The 22,909-nt window shown below is 36.3% G+C and overlaps 3 protein-coding genes across 3 annotated transcripts in view; 1 reads left to right on the top strand and 2 right to left on the bottom strand.

The window, feature by feature from the left end:
* The window catches only part of LOC127441463 (chromodomain Y-like protein), a 56,978-nt gene extending 50,507 nt beyond the window's left edge, over positions 1-6,471 (top strand). Inside the window, exons 6-7 of the mRNA XM_051698916.1 lie at positions 2,472-2,615; positions 3,411-6,471. Coding sequence (XP_051554876.1) covers positions 2,472-2,615; positions 3,411-3,569 — 303 coding nt within the window. The 3' untranslated portion in view covers positions 3,570-6,471. The remainder of the gene's footprint in view (positions 1-2,471; positions 2,616-3,410) is intronic.
* Positions 6,472-12,264: 5,793 nt separating this feature from the next.
* On the bottom strand, positions 12,265-14,217 carry LOC127441015 (LYR motif-containing protein 4-like). Its single transcript, XM_051698131.1, has 3 exons — positions 14,096-14,217; positions 12,626-12,746; positions 12,265-12,522 (listed from the first exon to the last, which is right to left on the bottom strand). The coding sequence occupies exons 1-3, from the start codon at positions 14,179-14,181 to the stop codon at positions 12,454-12,456; spliced, it is 276 nt and encodes a 91-aa protein (XP_051554091.1). The 5' UTR covers positions 14,182-14,217; the 3' UTR covers positions 12,265-12,453.
* A 5,379-nt stretch (positions 14,218-19,596) lies between these two features.
* nrn1b (neuritin 1b) lies at positions 19,597-20,751 on the bottom strand. Its single transcript, XM_051698366.1, has 3 exons — positions 20,697-20,751; positions 20,076-20,220; positions 19,597-19,831 (listed from the first exon to the last, which is right to left on the bottom strand). Exons 1-3 carry the CDS (start codon positions 20,749-20,751, stop codon positions 19,597-19,599), a joined length of 435 nt encoding a protein of 144 aa, XP_051554326.1.
* Between the last annotated feature and the right edge of the window lie 2,158 nt (positions 20,752-22,909).

The raw sequence follows: 22,909 nt of genomic DNA, 5'->3' as shown, positions 1-22,909 counted from the left end.
ACTCCAGCCACTAGGCGGAACCAATGCAAAAAGAAACAAAAAATGTCGCCCAGCTTCCTCAGACAATCGAGTGTATGTTCAGCGAGTCAAACCACTAATATAAGAAACAACAAATGGCTTACTCACTCCAGTGTATTTATGAAGGAGAGTGCCTGTTTTTGACATGTAAATACTTTGCGAACATCCTTCGTTTCTATTCTCAATTTGGACGGAAACTTCAATGCAAAAGCGATCTTCCGTTGATGTAAAAGTTTCTTACATTCCTTGAACCGATCGCGTTTCTCTCTTGTCAAATTCGCAAAGTCCGGGAACAAGGTCTTTCCTTTGCTCCTCGCGTGGCGCAACACAAGATCTATATCGGATGATCTCAGAAATTTGGCCAGAATTGATCGGGGCCTGTCTCCCTCAGCAGATCTGCATGCCGGGACTCTGTGAGCTTGCTCGATTTCCAGCTTATGGCCTGTTATGTCGAGCACACTCAGGAAGAGCTCGTCCAGGAATTTCACCATTTCTCTGCCCTATTCATGCTCAGGAATTCCAACTATTCGTATATTGTTCCTTCGGCTCAAGAAGATATTCAAGATATTCCAATTTTTCCAAAATGTTTTCCAAGTCTGTTTTGGATGCGGGCGGATTAGTGGATAATTCCCTTTCCGATGACTCCAGATAATCAATTCGTTTCTCAACATCTGCTACTCTTGTGACCAACTCAAGAGAATTTTGTTTCCATCGCCATAATAGATCGACGTATTACAGCAAGATCCTCCAAGTCAGCAACAAACTTCGTCAGCATCACCGAGATGTTGGACAGTTGACGCTGGATTTCTTCTCCCGATGTGCCTTCCAAATTGAATCCCCGGCTCGCGGCCTGTTCGAGGGTGTCAGCTTGAGCACGTAAGTGTCTTGTAATGTCTCCAGAGTCTGAGGATTTTGACTTCTTTGCCATGTTTACTTCAAAGAGCAAATATGTAATTGGGTGTATCGAATCTCACCAGATTATAACATGAAAATAATTAAAAAACTAGCAAAGTGCGCAGAGCTCGTGATTCACACGTCTGCCTCTCGCATGGCATCACAATCCACCGGTGAATTAAAGTACCAGTTTCCTTCCGAAACAGCGAAATCTGTACATTATTCCAAACTTTTGGCCGCCAGTATATACATTATATACATTGTGTGCACAATTATTAGGCAAGTGAGTATTCTGATCTTATCATTATTTCCATGCACATTTTCCAACTCCAAACCATGTAAACTTGAATGGTTCAGGTGATATGTATTTGTGTAATGAGGGAGGGTGTGGCGTAATCAAGGTGTGCATAATTATTAGGCAGCTTCATTACTTCAGGTAAAATTGTCCAAAAAAGAGATTTAACTGACACTGAAAAGTCAAAAATTGTAAAATGCCTTTCAGACGGATGCAACACTCTTGAAATAGCTGAACTATTGAGGCGTGACCACCGGACAATCAAACGTTTTGTTGCGGATAGTCAAGAATTTGACTATCTAACACTGGCTCAGTAAGAATCCATTGTTTCGATTCAAAATGTTAAGCATGGCGAAAAGTCACGGTTGGTGTGCAAAGGATTTACAGTTGTTTAAATAGTTGTTTTTACTGTCGTTGTAGGGTTTACAGCATTTCTTCATCATGCAACAAAGTTGTAAAATTGGATATAACTTAACATAGAAAAAGTTTGCACTTTTATCAAACTAAAATCATGTTAACACGCATATTGTTTATGTCTTGCTCCTATACTTTTGAAACTTTTATGGACTAGCCCCATTCACTTCCACTGTAAATGGCCTACTGTAACCCCTTTTTAAAAGGAGGTAATCTAAATTATTTAATCTTAATGTTTGTGGTAATCAACATTGTCACAAATGCTGTCGATTGAGTTTAGTTTGTATTGAACCTGGGATATTCCTTTAATCGAGCCTATTATCTTTGGGTGTTGACTGACTGCCAAATTCAGTCAAATGTCATGTGGATATTTAGGTTAAAACCATAGGCAAAATCTATACTGTGGCAATAATATATATTATACATGCCATCTCTTTAGGATCATGTCCCTAACTCCTGCTTTTGTTTCAGTTTTTGTGCTTGATTGGCATGAGAAATAAATGTACATTCATAAAACCAAAGCATATGAAGCTTAGCAGTGTAAAAAGTACATGATACTTAAATTATGGAAAAGAAAAAAAATAATAATCATAAAATATATGGAGTCATTGAAAAGATAAAGTGAATAACATTAAAGAATTTAAAATAAAGTTACAAATTAAGGGGAAAAAATACAAAATTAATACTATATAGTAATAATAAAAATTAGGAAAAGCAATATAAATACTGTACAAAAGTTTGGCAAAAGATGCATCTGTTTAGACTGATTTTTTTTCTCATTACCTCTTAACTGTTCCATTTCTTTTCTTTTTTTTTTCTGCTGCTCTTCTCTATTATTCTGTTACTTTAGGCAAATGAAATGTTGTTGAGTGGGAGGAAGCTGACAGCTCAGGAGGCTTGTGCCAAAGGACTGGTATCTCAGGTTCTGTGGCCAGGGACCTTCACACAGGAAGTCATGGTTCGCATTAAGGAGCTAGTATCTTGTAATTCAGTTGTAAGTCATCTTTTTTTCATGTGTGTTTTTGTTTTGTTTTTTGTATCACATTTTCTCAAACAGAGCATACATCTACACCCCAACCCCCCAATCTTTCATTTTGTTTGTTTTTGCTTCAATAGCTCCTCATTGTAGATCATGCACATTTGATCCTCAAAGAAAGTCTTTCTAGAAATAAATTAAATGAAGCAATTTTTATCCCTGGATAAATCAACAGCTCATGTACACTTGCTCTGCATCTCTGGAATCTAGTTTACTTTGGCTTATAGAAAGGAGAGCAGCCATCCATATTCCAGTAGTTGAAAAATGCAGAAATCATTGTTGATGATTGCTCTCTTCCTCCTGCATTTTTACAGTGTTATTTAAACCCTTAATAGACTTCTGAGTAATTTGAATAATTTGTATTGAAGGGTTAATTCAACCAAAAATTATCATTTGCTCACCCTCATGTTGTTTCAATATTACTTGCATAGTATTACATATTTCTGATGATGTTAGTCAGAATGTTAGCTTCAGTCACCATTCACATTCATTGTATGAAAAAGAGATGCAATGAAAGTCAAGGGTCATAGAGGGTGAGTAAATGATGACAGAATTTTAATTATTGGATGAACTATCCCTTTAAAGATCATTTGTGTGTTTTTTTCTAAATGCAGTTGTGAAAAAAATGCACTTCTGTAAAAATTCACAATGCATCCACATCCATAAGTCATGTGCCTTTTTTTCCTTTTCTATCTTATTTTGTTCCCCTCATTTTATTTTGTTTTCATGGTGATGCTGCTGGCTACACTGAAGGTTCTGCGCGAGTCCAAAGCGCTGGTGCGGAACATTAACAGGGCCGCCCTGGAGCAGGCCAACGAGAGGGAATGTGAGGCACTTAAGAGGGTCTGGGGCTCTCCTCAAGGCATGGACTCCATACTCAAATATCTCCAGAAGAAAATAGATGAATTCTAAGTCATCCGGTTGTCCAGCAGATGTCAAAACCTCCATTTTCATCTGCAGACACCATCCTCAAGTGCCTGATGTTGATGCCAGAGTTGATTTATTAAGACAAGGATTGTCAGTGGTGAATCGTCATTGCAACTTTTTTAGTAGGATTTTGATGGAAGTCCTTAACAGAGGAAAAACTGCCGTGGTCTAGCCCGCATCTGCCTTCGTCCAGGACATATTTCCTTTTTATCAGACTGCAAAAAGCAGCATCTCTTTCTGCTACTCTTGATAATGAACAGTGCAAAGTTTGTGCTAAATCTTGCACGTTTCTCTAGGCACTGTGCAGAAGGAAAAATCAGTTCTTCTCTTGCATTCATGTGAATTCCTGTCATCCTTCAACTCTAGCTCTGTTCTGTCAGAACTTGCCCCAGAAGTATGACTTGTCTAAAAATGACTGTCCCGAATTTATTTGTTATATGTAATGTGGTTTTGAATAATTTTGAACACACCTCTTATGCAGTTGCGACTGATTGAGAAAAGATGGTAAAGTCTGTGTAACTTATGAAAAGGATGCTTAAGATTTGAATGAGTTGAGGTTTTGTGTTAGTGTGTATGTGCGCGCATCAGTTCGGTTACCAGTAAAGGGATCGTTTGCCTAAAAATTCTGTCATCATTTACTCACCCTCATGTACTTCCAAACCCATATGATTTCATTTTTGGAACAAATAATGACAGAATTGTTCTTTTTGGGTAGATTTTCCCATTAAGCAGGCATTATTAGAATCAGGTCTTTCATAAGCAGTTGGCTACTCTTTAGTAGGTACTTTTATTACATTGTCTTTGTGCCTATAAAAATCACCCAAGTCTTCAGACATATCTTCAGCATTCACATTGGTAAGCCTTTTGTAGTAATTTTGACTTTATGAATTGATACTCCCCTTTGCCTGCTATATTAAGTCAATACATTTTGTGGTAACATCAAGCAGGCACTGATGGCAATAAAATAATTATACAAATGCATGGAATTTGGCATCAGTGCTGCTATAGCATCAATTTAAGCAGACCTGACAGCTTACCAATGCTTACTAAAACTTATTTAAACATGATTATGCTCAATTTAAATTGGCCATAAGATTCAAGTGAACAAAATGGATAGTCAAGTTCATGTGAACTAGCAGGAATTAAGTTATTTGTATGTATAAAGTTAACTTTTGTGAGTTTTGCATTTTTTTTTACTTTTTTTTACTTTTATGGTTTCGTTTGTATGTTTTGATATTGCAAACTATTTGCTTTGGAGTAACAATATAACACCAAATATTTTTGATGTAAATGTTGTTCACTGAATTTTTCTAATTTAATAATAATAAGTTAATGACAAATGTAATTAGTATATTCCTCATACGAGTCAATTAAGGATGCTGCCATTTTGAACCGTTTTAATGCTGCATCCTTTTGTTCTGCTGACTCCGACTGGACTGCTGTATCACCAGACTGGACATTAAACGTCCATCTCTAAGGGAAGAGCCATATCCTCTGACACACCTATTAGCTAGTAGTATGCACTATTATTGGATGACAAAAGTTTTCTTCAATGTTGTTGTATTTTTATAATAATGGTGGGTGGGGTTGAAGTATGTTGAGGAATATGGGCTATGAGAATTACAAGTTGAGGCTGCATCCTGTCCATGTAGCATGCAAATACAACATTATCATTTGAAAAGTGCTACCACCTGCAGAAACATCTACATTTGAACCTCCGTTTTTTCCCATTTTTAATATCATACCTATAAAAAGTCCATATTATTTTGTTCAGCGGGAAAGCATCCAGCTGCAGTCCAGTCACTCATTTTGAAAATCTCACGAAAAAAAAAAAACCTATGCACTGTGTCCAACTCTTGTTCAGAATTTGTCTGTTTCACAAAAAACTTCCCAGGGAAGCAAAACACAATCCACTAACTAATTGTAAAAGTTCAGCTCAGCCCAGCCCCAGCAATAAAATGTGTAATTTATATTTGCGGTTAATTCTATTCAGTATTTATTGACCATCGATAGAGTATGCTTCAGTGGTTCTTTAACATGGAATAATAATAGAGGGTCCTGTGTGGTTCTCCCTTCCCAAATGGTTGTGTAAATTAATTCTTGTTTACGGAATTGTATTTATGATTGTGATAATAGAATTGTTTTCATTCTTACTATTATACTTATTGAATGGTTTTGATTTTCCCCCCAAAAATGTGGAAGGTTATATTTGACTATGAAGTATATCATGACATTATTCCTAAATAATGTCTTATCTATTTTAAAAACTTAAATATTTGTGATGTAATCTCTTGGTTCATTGGCTTATAAACTGATGCGGAGAAATGCATCCCATTAGTTTGATCTGTGATCATTTTTACCATTTAGTAACAACTGTTAACCCTAGCAGACAACCAGAAACAACAGCTCCTAAATTAATGAGCACAGCTTTGCTTTTAGTGATAGCTGAAGTTTACAATTGTTTTGTCATTTTGAGCCAGTGTAATTTTCAGCTCAACTCACACAGAGTGTGATGTAATTGGATGTAAAGCACTGCAGTCTTTATACCTGAGAAAACATATTTGTTTGCAAAGAACATCAAAATACCTTTGTCCTAGTCACTTCACTGACAAAAGTATATATTTTCTCCTGTTTAACATTATCGCCCATCCTAACTTTTAACATGGCTGCACAGAATTGTTCTGCCTTTAGTCTCAAATGCTGGTTAAATTTTTTTGTTATATATATATATATATATATATATATATAATGTATTGGCAAGGCTTATTTCTTGTAGTTGGATCTTATCCTAAATGCTATAAATTGTACAGTCTGTAAAGATTTCATTTAGATTTCTGAACATGTAACAGCTGTGAAAAAACTGGTCAAAATAAATTGATATACTATACATTTTTTCACCCATGTCTGTCCTGTTAGAATTTAATTTTGATCAAGAACTTAGAAAAGGAAACACTGTACATTTTACATTACAATGATCCATGTAAGAAATGGCTTGCAACTAAAAATAGTAAATTAATAAAAAACTGAAGTATGCTGTTTGAAATATGTTAGGGTGGGCATCCATCTTGGTCACCATTAGCCATGTGTAACCAATAGTCCTGGTTCTTGTACAAACAAAATTGTAGAAGTTTTCACCACCTTTAAGAAATCCATGTTCTGTGGCCCCCCATGTCAGTGGACTATCCACAAATCCATGCACAGTGAGTGAAATCCATGGTGTAAACTTCGGTTCATCAAAATATTGCCTGAATAATAAAAATTTTCAAATATCCTTTGCATGGTCTGATAGTGAGAAAGCAATCAATGCATGTAAAGCCAGTGCCACACTAACCGATTTTTCCAGCGATTTTCAGGTGTGAGCTTCATTAAATTAAACGCAGGCCAGGAGGAGAAGGACGACGAAGTGTGCATTAGCATCTGCCAGCCGCAGGTTGTTAATTGCTTGACTGTCAGGACTCCCTGCTGAGTTAATGGCTTTAAAAACAAAAAAAAGCACATCAGGCTTGCTTGAAAAAAATCGTTCTCTCGGTGGGGCAGGCACTTGTGTTCTCGTCAAGTGACGAATGAGCTTTATTTACTGAAGAACTGACAAGACATCAAGCTGATCTAAACGTTTTCATCGCACTCAGCTGCACATCATCACAAACGCTGATGGTAATCTCTAGTGATTCTGTCACCAAGCATTTCTCCACTACAATGACATCAGAAAGCAGAGCCACAACAGTCTGTTTTATTTGAACTTAATTTCTTACTTACTGAAAGCAGCACATGGACATACGCATTCTTTGGCCAGCCTTGATGGGATAAATACACAATCACGCACTTTCACAAGGTAAAGTTACTCCATGAATCACATCCTAATGGTGTTTTCACATATGGCTCCCTTGGTTCGGTTTGTACGGGGATATATGAACTAAAACAATCAGCCCGAGGCCATTTGGATGGAAAAGAAATCTGTAGGACAGCTTGTCACTGTAATTCCTCATCAAAATGTGGATATAGCCTTTTGGCAGCTGTAGACATAGGCCTAGGTCGATATTCACAATCGTTTCTCTCTTTTGAATGGCGGCAGAACAGACACAGGTAAGACGCATCAGCAACGTTTTGACAGATAAAAACGTGGCTTCACTCTTTCTGTGTGTGTGTGTGTGTGCAAGTGTGCGGGCACGGATGGGAGAAAGAGAGCTCTGTGAGAACAGGTAATATTTAATGCAGAAATAATGCAAAAGCAACGAATGATGGATTAAAATTTCTAATGCAGCAACATAGAGCTCAATAGATTCTACATGGTGGAACAGATTGCTTTCAAAACAAGCTGTAAATCCTTGCGTGAACCCAGCTGAATAAAGCGTAAAGGTTTAAAAGTATCATATGAGCTATTAGTGTTGTGCATTTTAATCAAGACATTTACTGTATCTTCCATGTATGTGGTGCTGAATGCAAACATTTCTGCTATGTGCCAATAAATGTTATTCTGCTAAATTGTTTGGACTTTTGGATGAAGTAACATACAAGGTTGAATAGAATTTGAGTGGATGAACAAATAGCTTGAAAACAAGTTTGAAACTGGGGACCTGGGTAGCTCAGCGAGTAAAGACGCTGACTACCACCCCCTAAGTTTTCGTGGTGGCATAGTGACACACCTCAATCCGGGTGGTGGAGGACGAATCTCAGTTGCCTCCGCGTCTGAGACCATCAATACGTGCATCTTATCACGTGTTATCACTTGTTGAGCGCATTACCACGGTGACGTAGCGCGTGTGGAGGCTTCACGCTATTCTCCGCGGCATCCACGCACAACTCACCATGCGCCCCACGAGAGCGAGAGCCACACATTATAGTGACCACGAGGAGGTTACCCCATATGACTCTACCCTCCATAGCAACCGGGCCAATTTGGTTGCTTAGGAGACCTGGCTGGAGTCACTCAGCACACCCTGGATTCGAACTCGCGACTCCAGAGGTAGGCCCCCAATAGATTTCAAACTTACATTTTCTAGAAAATTAATCTCATTTGCATTGTCTGTACATTTGCAGCATACAAATGAAAACGGACAAGGATTGTATTTTCAACATTTTCAACCCCACCTCATGAAACAGCTTATGGGTATTAGTTAAAATCTAAATATTATCACCAAAATCCAAATATTATCATCAATAACAATACTGGATACAAGAACATAACATTTCAGTGCATTACTACAAAACATTTCAGCGCCAGCCCCGCAACACGCACAGAGCAAACAGTCCTGCGCATCAGGGAAACATTTTCACTATTCGCAAGACTTTTCAACAATCAGACAGGCATCTCAACAGCAAAATAGCAAAACTTTAAAGTTTCTCCCTCTGACAAATGACTTTTCGTTTTACACAAGCAAGAGCGAAACAGAATAAGATGTCTTTGGTGATCTTTGCGCTGTCACTGATTTTGTAAAAAGTTTTGATGCTGACATACATTTTGAGATGATATTCTTCTCACCACAATTGTACAGAGCGGTTATCTGAGTTACTGTAGACTTTATCAGTTCGAACCAGTCTGACCATTCTCTGTTGACCTCTCTCATCAACAAGGCATTTCTGTCCACAGAACTGCCGCTCACTGGATGTTTTTTGTTTTTTGCACCATTCTGAGTAAATTCTAGGGACTATTGTGTGTGAAAATCCCAGGAGATCAGCAGTTACAGAAATACTCAAACCAGCCCATCTGGCACCAACAATCATGCCACAGTCCAAATCATTGAGATCAAATTTTTTCCCCATTCTGATGGTTGATGTGAACATTAACTGAAACTCCTGACCCGTATCTGTATGATTTTATGCACTGCACTGCTGCTACACGATTGGCTGATTTCTGTAACTGCTGATTTCCTGGGATTTTTACACACAACAGTCCCAAGCGTTTACTCAGAATGGTGCCAAAAACAAAAATATCCAGTGAGCGGCAGTTCTGTGGATAGAAATGCCTTGTTGATGAGAGAGGTCAACAGAGAATGGCCAGACTAGTTCAAACTGACAAAGTCTATGGTAACTCAGATAACCCCTCTGTACAATTGTGGTGAGAAGAAAAGCATCTGAGATGTGTTTTGGCGGCACGAGGGGGATCTACACAGTATTAGGCAGGTGTTTTTAATGTCGGTTAGAAATGTTGTCCGACTTGAACCGGCGCCACTTCCGCGTCACCGTAACCTATGCCATCAAAGTACCGCAAGAGCGATTCGAGAGCAGCCGGCTGGTGCAGTCACTGCAGTTGCTCCAGAGGAGCTGCACAAGCTCTAAGTGAAGACACAGCTCATTCATGATTGGACAGACTCACAATGTGACAATGGTTGTTTCATAGGCTGCGTTCGCAATTGCGTACTTCACATACTACTCCTGCTATTTCAGTCTTTGGCAGAAATAAGAGTAGTATGGTAGTATGCCATTACCATGGTGTTTATTCTAACACTTCCAGTTCAGCGAAAACTCTCACCCGTGTTGTAATAGTGCAGGAATGTAATGCGCAATGCAAACTTGAACTTTCCCCTCGCCATTTCGTCTCTTTTTTTGGGGGGGGGATATTATTACATAGTAAAACTGACTCTCCTGCATTGCGTCATAAAGTGTAAACAGTTTCATGTGTAGAAAAGTGTTCGCTGTCCTGTATGCACAAGCTCTTTCAGTTCGTCATCGTGTTTTAGTATTAGACAATGATTGACCGTCCGTATTTTGGCATAACTGTCAATGGAAGTCTAAATACAATTACATAAAGATTTGATTCTGTCTCACTATTATATTACAATTTATAATTATATTTTAATCATTATTATTATTTTTTAGCTTAACCTTTATCCCATCGATGGCTACTAAATTCTCTATGACCCACATGAACTGATGAATGCATATTTAAAAAAATACATCACTTTAAGTCTTTGTAATCAATCAACTGATAAAATATTAGTGACAAAGGCTAGCTAGTTTATTTTTTTTTTTTAACGTTTTTTAATGCCTACCCAGTATATTCACGATGGCTACATTAGATTGGTTGCCCTTTTAGATGATTATACATCATCAATTTTTTTGCAGTCAGGCGACGTTGTTGTGAGGCAACTGTGCACATTGTATTTGACAAGCATCTTCCTTATGTAAACAGTACAAGTCCAGTTCATATTTAAAAGATATTCGGGTTCTCAGTTTTTGGTGTCATGAATGCAGATGGAGAACAAGCAGTCAGAGGCGTCTGGCGCTACTTCTAAAGCTGCGTTCACACTGCCAGCGACAGGTAGCGACAAAACGACCTCATCTCATTCATTGTCAATGAGAGCTGGTGACTTCCGGCGACACGAGTGACGGCGACCGTTGGCGACCGGATGTGGGCATGTCCAGCGACGCCATAAAGTTCAGAAATGTTTAACTTTATGCAAATGAAGAGCGACTTACAGGAGCAACAGCCAATAAGAGAGAAGACGGTAGAGCTCACATGATCCTTCTCTCTCTCAGTTTCTGTAGTGACAGAAAGATGGAGGAAAGGCTAATCCTTGCTGTTAGCAATTTACCAGTGTTATATGATATGTCTCTCCCCATGTACAGGGACATAGTTAAGAAAAAATGATCCATTTTATGTACTGATTCCATTTATATTTAGTCTTTTCCCTACAAAATTTTTGTTTTTAGCGGTAAGAAAACTGATTCGCTGTCAACAACAATTGATTGACATTTGTGAATGTCATTCATAAACGTTACTAGGCAACCAGTAGTGGGAACGGCCACTAGCAACCTAACCGCCAGCCACTGGCGACATGCAGCGACAAAGTCGCTGGCAGTGTGAATGCAGCTTAATTCAGACGACGGCGATGAAAGACTGTCTGATCAAAACTGATCAGCGAAGAGCAAAAATCCCTGCCTGTATATCCTGATGAATCTTCTCCACTCAAGGATTTAGTCTGTAGAAAGAGAGTCCAGTTTGCAAACACGATGGCGCTGAACTTGGCAAACGTGCCACACTTTGACATCTCTGCTGATGCAAATGAAACGTGCAATGTATCTGAACTCCAGAGTCCAACACAAGAGGTTCAGCATGACCTGATGTCAGCTCTTAACTTTGCACGTTTAGTACCAACTTCTGTCAAGCCTGTTAGTTCTGTTGAACTGGGTTCAAAGACAAGCTGTCTGTGAGTTGCACTGGAGAGTGTCACAACCGGTTGTCACAAAAGGTGCTATAAGAGTGATGCCCAACAACGAAAGAAGTTGGGATCAGGTACACTTTAAATAACTGGTTGACATTTTCAGATATGCAGGCTGCATGAAGGTTGAATGAAAAAAAATATGTGCTAATATGGGAACAGTTTGACTTTACATTGTACACACCATCCTGTTTTGACACAGATTCATCAGTGCATTTCGCAGTGTATTGTCGGGCTAATCATGGGGAATACTGGGACAATAATGATGGACAGAACTACACTTTAAGGATTCAGACTTGATAAAACAAGTCGTGTTAATTGACAGAATTCCGTGGTGCAATGATCAGGGATGAAGTTCAATAAAGTTAACTTGACTTTCGACTTTCGATTAAAGCTTCCTTAATCTATGAAAGTAAACAGTTTATACATGATATTCATAAAAAATCAAGCTAAAAATTATTTACTTCATTTTTATTTCTGTTAACAGTGAAACAATGTGCTCAGGCAACACTGACCTCTCATTATTTGTATACCATTTATTTGCTGAATAATAATTACATATAACATAAAATACATATACAGTATACTCTGATGTACATTACAACTAAACAAAAAGGATAGGCTAGTTGTACATTTAATAGGCTACAACACAGATTTGTCTTTCCTTTAGCATTATATATAGGCACTGTTTTTGGTTCTGAAAACAATTCCTATAAAGGTAAATCATGCTCCTTCTCAACAACAGTCTTCTGCGCAGAATACAGCTGGCCAATAGTTACCTGTGAAACATGGGTGAGTGAAACTACATTTAGATAAAAAAATTGTAAGTAACACTGATGATACTCCATGCAAATTGCAAAAGATCCTGAAATCATTACTTGCCTGTCTCTTGATGATTGCCAGATTCTCTCTAGCATGACTTATTAGCAAATCAAGTGTTTTAGGGTTCTCAACCTGAAGGTTCTCACGGAAGCCATCTTTTACTCGGCGAAGTGCATATGTCCTGAAAGCAAACAGTAAATTTTACTGTTCTCAACTAGCGGGCCTCCAAACTTCCAAGGTAGACCTCAAGATCTTGACTTAGACAAAGACTAAAAATTAATTAAATTACGTTAAAGGAATATTCCAGGTTCAATACAAGTTTAGCTCAATCGACAGCATTTGTGGCATAATGTTGATTACCACAAAAAGTTATTTTGACTCGTTACTCCTTTTCTTTAAAAAAGGCAAAAATTGAGGTTACAGAAATGCACTTACAATGGAAGTGAATGGAGCCAATTTTTGGAGGATTTAAAGACAGAAATATGAAGCTAATGATTTTATAACTGCAATTACATTAATTGTTCTGTTAAAACTTGTGTATTATTTGAGCTGTGATGTTTAATTTGTGGTTTTTATGGTTGTTTTAGGGTTTATGGCGTTGCATTGTCCTGGAAACTAAGTTGTAAAATTGCATAAAACTTTACACAGAAAAGGTTAGTAAGTGATTTTATCACACTAAAATTATGTTAACATGCATATTGTTTACGTCTTGTGGCTATACTTTTGAAGAAGTGAGTATTTTACCCTTTATGGATTGGCCACATTCACTTCCATTGTAAGTACCTCATACCAGATTTTTGCTTTTTTTAAAGAAAAGAAAGGACAAGTTGAAATTAAGGTGGTAATCGACATTATGCCACAAATGTGTCGATTGAGCTAAACTTGTATTGAACACTGAATATTCCTTTAATAAGCTATAATATCTAACTTTCTATAGGCCTAATAAATCTAAAACTGCTTGAAACCATTAAAAATCAAGACGTACAATATGTAAACTCACATTTCTTATTTAAGGCCTAATTCAACATTTTTAGTGAAGAACACAAGCACAAATGTAATTAGCTATTTATTGAGAACCACTCATAAATTTTTTTTTTACAAAAATAAATAAATACAAAAAATGAAAATTGAAAATATTCTTTCGTTATAAAACTAAGGAACCTTGCATATACGTGATTTTCTAAAAAAGCAAATTAACCCTTACAAAAAAAAAATACAAAAAATAAAAAAAAAGTGGCAGTGGTACCAGTGGCATAGTAATGGACTTTGACGTGTGCCATTATGAACCATGCTCCTCCAAGGTATTTTATATAATGCAATGATGGTACTTCAATTGTACATGCACAAAAGAATAGTAATGGGACTTTTGGTTATTGAAATACCTATCAGCTAAAAATGTACGCAGTTGTCTGGTATAGTACAGGCAACACACCTTTCTAAAAGAACATAAAAAAAAGAGCTGACGGAAATGCGAAAAATATTATATTTCAACACAATGGAGATGACCGAGTTTGAATCGTAAAGACGTACCTATAATTGTAGGAAGGGAATTTTTTACTCTCTTTCATAAGCATCCTGTAGAGAGAAATCATTTGGGCCCTGCTGCACGACGCCATGTTGAATCCAGTGTTTGTTTACTTTAGTTGGTTAGTACGATACATCGCCATCTAGTGTAAGGAGTTTAAAGTGGAACGCTGAATACACAGCACATTCCTCCAGTTATGGCTGTAAAGAGAAGACTATAAAGAGAAGACTTAGGAAGATATTTTTAGAAACCTGAATGTAAATGATGCAAAATGTAAGCATGCAAGTGAGAGACATTTGGAAATCACACCACCATCACAATATTAAAGGGGCCTATTCCTACGTTATTATGAAAGTTATAACAGCTCTTACGCTGATTCAAAGTAAGTCATTGGTAGACAAGAACACCAGATTGGTACACTTGTGCAGCTAAACAGTATACTGAGATGGGAATGGCAGTTTTTTGGCAAAATTACTGCTAGCTGAAATTGAAATACCATTTGAGGTGTGCTACTAAAGTCTTTTAGCAAGTCAGTTCACTCGGCGGCCGTCTTTGGAATGCTTATGGAGAACTATTATAAGATTACGATCAAAGAACTTATTTCAAATCAGCAGTAAAATCTGACAACACTGAGATAAATTGTGCTTCTTTACCTCAGATTCCAAAAAAATAAAAATAAAAAATCCCGGCTTCTACAGCTAATGTGCATGCGCGTTCTTGAGTTGATTGACAGGCGATGTCTTTATCTAAAAGGTGATTAGCTCTTCTACCTGTAAGGCGGGACTTCCTTTCTACATCTTTGACCGTTGGTGACCATTGGGCATTCCAACTTATCCCGTTCAATTTAATAGATGTGATGTTGCTAAATAGTCTCTGGTGCTACCTTTTATGAGAGTTATATAGAAATGGCCACTGACTACTTCAAGGAGTTTGTGAGGGACATGCAGAGGGAGTTGGGGGTGAGGGGTAGTGCACATAGTTTAAAGGGAAAGAAATGCCCACATTTTGTGCCTGGGGAGACAACAGAAGATCCCCTGGGCAACATCATGGCTTACTGTGGCATATGGGGCCTCTTTTAATAACTGTAAGCATCACTCTTTATTACTGCAATGAGGTTAACATAAAAAGAAATAAATCACTGTGCACTTTCTGCAAAATAAGAACTATGTGAAGAAAACTAAATGCAAGGCACCATTCAGATCAAATATGTGATTAGTTACTGTAATTAAACCAGCAAACATATTGTAATACCTGTCCTTAATGTGATGCCCATTTTGAGAAATCACAATGCTTATCACATCAGGCAGTAAAGGCATAAAATACAGCATCTATCATCAGTGTTCATATTTTGCTTCTCTCCCACATTAAAAAAGTGGTAGCCTGCAATCTTTACCACAAGGAGTTACTGTTACCTGATCTTACCCTCAAAATGTAGCTTTGTTAACTGTAACTTAATGTACTAAGATTGATTCAGTGATAATAATAATAATAATAATTAATAATAATAAAAATAATAATTCAATTTTAATAATATTTTTGACCTGAATAAAACAAGTTAATTTAGATGCATCACAATGAAGCACATTTTTAGTTCAACATTTTTTTTCAGTGTATATATTATAATTATTCAAATCATGAATTTAAAATACAGTATAGAAAAACAGCTGTGGTCTTCAAATATTTTTCTGCTAGATCTTCTTCAGTTTATGGCCTACAAAAAAATCTCTCTCTGAAAAAATAACAATAAAATATAAAACAATAAGTTTAGCTTTACTGAAAAACAGGGGAGTAGATACCCCTCCAATATTTATACCATGATCATGGAAACATGTAAATGCTTCACGTTGCAACCCCCGCAATGTTTAAGCCAAATCTACGCCCTTGCTGAAAAATGTTAACCTAAAAATTTGCTTAATGTGGTAACATCTAAATGGTGTTAAGTCAAAAATTTTATTTAACATGAATCTGTTAAATAATTACTGAAAATAAATTACTGAATCAACCTGAATACATTACATTACACCAACAAAACTAGTTTTAAGGGTTAGACAGAATTAGCTCCTTAAGGTAACAATTGTAGGTTACCACTTTTTATAGTATTATATTTTACTATGTAAGTATACCACATAGATCCTCTTTGTATAGCAACATGAAATAAGTGTAATAAAAACACTGAGGGCTTAGACTGTATAATTCTAAACCTATCGTTCACTCTGTGAGTCGAAAGGGTAACCTATAGGAATGTGCTTCATGTGGTAAGATCCAAATTTGTTTAATTCAGGTCAAATCATATTTAATGTGATCAAACCAACCTGACTACATTACAGTATGTTACACTAATAAAAGTTATTTTTTAAGGGCTAGATCAGGTAGAAACCACTCATTATGGTGTTATTTGCATGATACTACTTTTACAGTGTAAGTGAGTATATGAGTACCTGCTGAGGATCTAGTCATTTGCTTGCTGAAGTACTGTATATGCAACAGACCATTTACCCCTCCTTACAAATGTTAGCATATTCATGGCATTCAGAGCATTGGTTTGAACTCCCTTTCTATCTCTCTGTCTCTTACTGCTCTCTTTCCCATCAAACATGTAACCTTTGTGTATTATTCATCCTCTGCTCTACTACTTCCATGTCCACAGGGTCCACATAGTATCTACTGCCTGCCCCATTTACTCACACAACCTCCTGCATTATTGACTATTAAAGAGCCTGGAATCTTTCCTGCTGTATAGCCCACAGAACTGAAGTGAAGAGGGATTCAACAGAGGCTAGACAGATGGCGACATCCTAGTGGCTTCTTAAATGACAACTCTATTCCAACCTCTCAGTATTTTGCATACAAAGAAATTGTCTTGATAAATTTGTTATGTACAGATGAAGAGAGACATTATTCCTCAACAATAAAAGCATTCAGACACATCACATCAGTTGCATGATACATCAGATTGTGTCAGCTGCCTCTGTTCTTGTTCTTGTTCTTAGAAATACTTTCAGCTGTCTGCCTCAGTTGCCATGGGACAAGTCAAGGAAGGCTATTAACAGTAATTATTCCACATGCAATAATTTGGAAGATTTTCAGTGCCAAAAATAAAAGCAAACATGCTGAAATTTCTTATATACAGCACTGTATATGCATTTACTGTGCCATAAAAGCAAAATCCAAACGTGATTGTTTTTATTTGTGTCTTGCACACACTGAAGTGCAATCCTTGAGATGTTATTTTTTCCTTAATGGAAACGTGTTTTTTGTGCCATGTTTGCATGTCAGTGTAAACCACACTTTTTTAATGTTACTAAAGCTCATCTTATCAAAGTGCACCATTTACAGAAATAATAGAATCCTATTGGTTTAGTTCAAGATTATGTTCAATTCTTAATTTTGTAATGACACAGTGAAACAAGGCTATTTTACTCTGGAACAGAATGCATCAGAGCCTGATGTTTTGGCAACTCTTTGCAAAAATAATTACATTTTGGGTCAGCTATGACTCACAGTTTTATGGTTTGCATACTTGTTTGACAAGCTTTTGTTTGCTGGTAGAGTAAAGATGATATATCTGCCAATAAAAGATGGATTGGAATTGGAATGAACAAATCTATAGGCGTGTGGAACCCAGTTAGTGACTGGAACACTTTGAAACAACTTGCTTTGGTTTGGCAGACAAGGATCAGTTGCTTTCATATCAATGAAATAAAATGGTGTATAAGCATTTTTTTTTTCCTTTTGCACTCATAATCAAAGTCCTGTGGTTTACCCGCAGATAAATAAAGGAAAAGAACTATAAGGAACTATAATACTCTTCTCTCAAAGTGACTAAATTAGAATTAGATTCTAATAAATCTAATTAGATAAGATTCATTTAGTCCACGTCATAGACTATGTAACAGAAAGACAGATGTGCTTAAGTAAACGAGAGCGCAATCCCTTCAGGGAATATTTAGGACCCTCAGCACAGCACGTGTAAATAACCAAGCCATGGTCCTAATTCAAAGGCTGGGATTCGCACAACATAGAACATCTGTGTTTGTCATGCCATTAACATTCCATCAGAGATTTGCCTCCAATTAAATGAAAGGATATGCCATTTTTAATAGGTCGTGTTGTATCTTGCTTTAGACAGATGTTCAGGTTCTCTGCTATCATTAGAGGACAAATGCTGGGGGCTCTGTTACTGTAAATGAGCATATGCAACTCTTCATACAGAAACAAATGTGGAATTACATTTATTTAGTAGTTAATTTCATCCAAAGCAATTCACAGTACTGGAATTGTGAACAAGCCCCTGATTTGCCTCCCTTACATGAGATTGAACCTGCAACCTAAAACTAAAGTGTTTGTAAAGACTATACAGAGTAGTGAGAATCTCAAAATTCAGCAAATAATCTATAGTGGGTGGAAAAGTCAAACAGGCAACTCCATGTAAAAATACAGGGTCTTTTTCCAAACAATATGTGATTTATTTGATTTGTACATGTGCTTCAGTTTTAACACAACTTTCAATATAGGTTGACATATTCGGACTCCATATGACATTATACTTTGTATGCATTACTTGTAAATGCCATCATCTTATATATATATATATATATATATATATATATATATATATATATATATATATATATAAACAATCTGTTGCGTATGTTAATTTTGTTTTGGAAATTGTTGTTTTAAAAAAAAAAAGTGCTGTTAGATAGTATGTGCTTAAAGAGATAGTTCACATAAAAATGCAAATTCTGTCATCATGTACTCACCCCCATGTTGTTACAAACCCATGTGACATTCTTTCCTCTGTGGAACACAAAATGAGAAGTTTTGAGGAATGTTCAAGCTTCTCTTTTCCATACAATGAAAGTGGATGGGGTCCAGTGTGTGTGAAGCTCCAAAAAGGAAAAAAAGAGCACCATAAAAGTAGTCCATTCGACTCATGCACAATATTCCAAGACCTCTGAAGAGATACAATAGTTTTCTGTGAGGAATAGACTGAAATTTAAGTTGTTATTCACTGAAAATTGTTGCCTTGAAAATCTTCAGCAGCGGTCACTATTTACTTTCATCGTACTGTAAAGAGTAGCTTTGACACGATGAAAGAAAGACATGAAGATGTGTTTGAAAGACATGAGTTTTTTGGGTGTACTGTTTCTTAAAGATAACATCATATATTTTAGGCTTTTAAGTTTTTGAAAAAGTTCTAGTTATTGGCCCTCAATGCAGAAGGTCTGATTGTTCAACCAACAATGATCCAGGCCAAAAACTATATTTTAGTGAATTTTTTGCTTTGAATTGTCTTTAAATGTTGTTAAAAAATAAACACAGGGGGCCCTATGACCAACACCTCAACCATCTAAAAGAGTATTTTTTTTTTTTTCATTATTTCACATGTATGCTTTTAAAGAATGTAATAACATTATCGCCATATGATGTGCACATAAACACAAATGGATTCAGTTGAAGAAAAAGAGGGGTGTATATTACCATTCAGGTCAGGTCTTCAGGTTTATAACTCAAAAGCAAGCCACGCTACTAGTGTGGTAAAACATATCAGCAGTAGCTTCAATTCCATTGGTAATAAAATTCTGGATGCTCCATTATCCACAGAGCATAATTCAAACAAGCTTCCCTTATAGTTCAAACTCCGGGACTGCAACTTAAGTTTTTCCCAAAGGTCTGTTGCTCCTTCTTGACAATCTGCAATTGCGGTGGAGGCACACGAGTGGAAGTCATCCCAATATCTGCAAGTTGATTAACACAAGGTTCACACTCTATTGCACAGCTTAAAAATGAATTGTTTTTTAGTATTCTCAGTCTGAGCCATGGATGATATTAGTTTGACTCATATCAAATCTGATTGCTAATTTTGTCAAATCTACAAGAGAAAGAGTTCACCTGCCAGTGTCTCCAACATCTGCACCAGTGCATAACTAGCTAGGTTATATATATTTTTTAATTTCTTTCAATAAAACATTATGCGCTTACGAGCAGATGGTCTGTAGGTTTTCCCTGTCATCCAGCTCTTGGGGATAGTTTACCATGTTTTCTCCAAGGCTGAGCAGGCAGTCAGAGAAACCTTTAAATACAGATTCACATGTTTCCCCAGCACATGCTGCCTGTATCAAAGAAACTGAAATACAAAGTACATTTACAAAGTAAATCAGCCAAAATAATACCTATAACAAACTGAAATTTGTCCCAGGCTTAGGCTATAAGGGGCTTATAACATCCTCAATATGTTATTATTCATAAAACAAACAGCAAAAGTCTAAATTACCTTGACTAAACTGTGACCTGAACAGTAACCTATATTCCATCATTAGCTGAAGACATAAAATTAAATAAATACATTTTCTAATGTGCAGCAATTGTATATTGTATATAAAATATTTCACGTGACAAATTTACTGTATTGTGAAAGGTTTGGAAATATATATATATATATATATATATATATATATATATATATATATATATATATATATATATATATATATATATATACATTCTGTCACAAGAATGGTATTTCATATAATCTTCAGTTGAATGTAACTATTACAAAACATAAGAGAACTAGAATGAATAACCTGACATTGACTGACTCACCTAATTCCAGTGTAAAAAGTACCGAGTTGCATTTATCGGATGCTGTCAGTCCCATCCTACGATTAACAGAACAATCGACTGTGGAGGAGGTCTGTAATTGCCTACTTCCTCTCATCAGGAAAATGCTGCATTACAAAGGGAATTAAGTTACTTCTGTCACGAATTATCCACAGTGGGCTGAGATTAAGTGTACTGTAGAGAAATGGAGATGAGCTCCGTTCACACTCCCCTTTTAGCCTACTTTCTTGCGCCCCAATGACGCAGGCGCGCAACTGACACACAAAACCTCACGTGTAAATTTAACAAGAAAATCATGCAATATTAAAGTTGTTTGTCAGATGATCACCTACACCTCACACATATACATAGGTCTTAATTTTATATGTAGGCCTACACACGTCGTAAAAATCTTACAGTTAATGCCACGGTAAGCCTTTTTAACAGTCTCATTGAAGAAGTAACTTCGCATGTATTTGAGAGATGAATCACGCATGGCAACTCGTATTAAACATATTTCAAGTTTTTATTCAGTGCGCTTGTCGTTCAGTTCAGCACACAGCCGGGAGTGTGAGACTTTCTTCATGTCTTGAGCGACTCCAAGTGATCCATTTTTTAAATGTTCTCAATTTTTGCACGAATAAATATTATGCTTGACCACATATAGGCCTAACTATTATCACAAAATAAAAGGGAAATATAAATAAAAAATAATAAAAATGATTATAAAATAATAATAAAAAAAATATCCAATAAATGTATTGTGTTGAATGAACAATACAAATAAATAATTAAATAAATAAATATTTATTATTGAGTAAAATATTTGACGTGCAGCTCTGGTGACATGAGAAAATGACACTAGTGCAATACATTAAAATGATTTCAATCATTTACCATTTGATATTTAGCAAATGTCACATTAGGCCTATACATAGTCTTCATTCTTTAAACATTTTAACCGTCTGAAATGAAACATTATGAATAGCAAACATGTGCTGAGTACTTAAAAGACACCAAACCGTAAGAATGACCCAGGAATAGGCCAGGCGGATCTGTGTTCAGTTCGGTGGGCTATACGCAGGAAAGATAGTCAATCATACATTTGAAAAGAACAGCATTATGTACTCTGAGAGCATCACTTATGTTCAGGGCCGTTGCTAGCAAGGAATTCTGCCTCCCCTGATTGTATTGGCCTAGGCTCATTTAAAATAAAACAAATACAATTAAAAAAATTTTTTTTTTGAATTTTCTAGAATCGTTACCACCTTTCTCCCCATTAGCTACGGCCCTGATCAAGCCAAGATCATATCATTTCATATTTTATGTGGTCAAGTTTGTTTCCTTGAATGATAAAAGGGTTAAATGTTCAATACAAGTTAAGCTCAATCGACAGCATTTGTGGCATACTACTGATTACCAAAAAATATATATTTTGACTTCCCCCTCATTTTCTTTAAAAAAAGCAAAAATCTGGGTTAGAGTGGCACTTACAATGGAAGTGAATGGCGGCCAGTTTTTTATGTTAAAATAATTGCTGTTTCAAAAGTATAGCCACAAGGCATAAAGCATGTAAAAATGATATGTGTGATAAAATCACTTACTAACCTTTTCTGTGTAAAGTTATAACCAATTTTACAACTTCGTTACCATGACGATAAATGTCAACAAAGGCTAAAATTATAAAACAACTGTAAAAATGTCAATTTAAACTATTTTAAACAATTTTAAACAGCTCAAATAATACACAAGTTTTAACAAAAGAATGAATGCTTTTATAAAAACTAATATATATATATATTTATGTGTTTAAACCCTCTATAAATTGGCCACATGCACTTCCATTGTAAGTGCCTCACTGTTACCTCAATTTTTTATTTATTTTTTTTAAAGAAAAGGAGGGACGAGACGAAATAAATTATTGTGGTAATCAGCATTATGCCACGAATGCTGTCGACTGAGCTAAACTTGTATTGAACCTGGAACATTCCTTTATGTTATAAAATTAAGCCTGTTTGTAAAAGAACAATACATGTCAGACATAGGTACAAAAAGGCTAATTAACCTCTACTTTTAACACAAAAATGTCCCCATCATACATAGGCTATCCATGGTCATTGGTTTTGCCATGCTGACAGGATCATTGCTCAGTAAAGAAAATATATTTTGTAAGAACGTCTCCCTATAAAACTGTATGAATAAAATAGCAATACTTT

This window comes from Myxocyprinus asiaticus, chromosome 5 (genome assembly GCF_019703515.2).
Source record: "Myxocyprinus asiaticus isolate MX2 ecotype Aquarium Trade chromosome 5, UBuf_Myxa_2, whole genome shotgun sequence".
In the NCBI taxonomy this organism is placed as follows: domain Eukaryota; kingdom Metazoa; phylum Chordata; class Actinopteri; order Cypriniformes; family Catostomidae; genus Myxocyprinus; species Myxocyprinus asiaticus.
The sequence above is the reverse complement of the archived record's forward strand: the minus strand, read 5'-3'. Positions and strand labels throughout refer to the sequence as shown.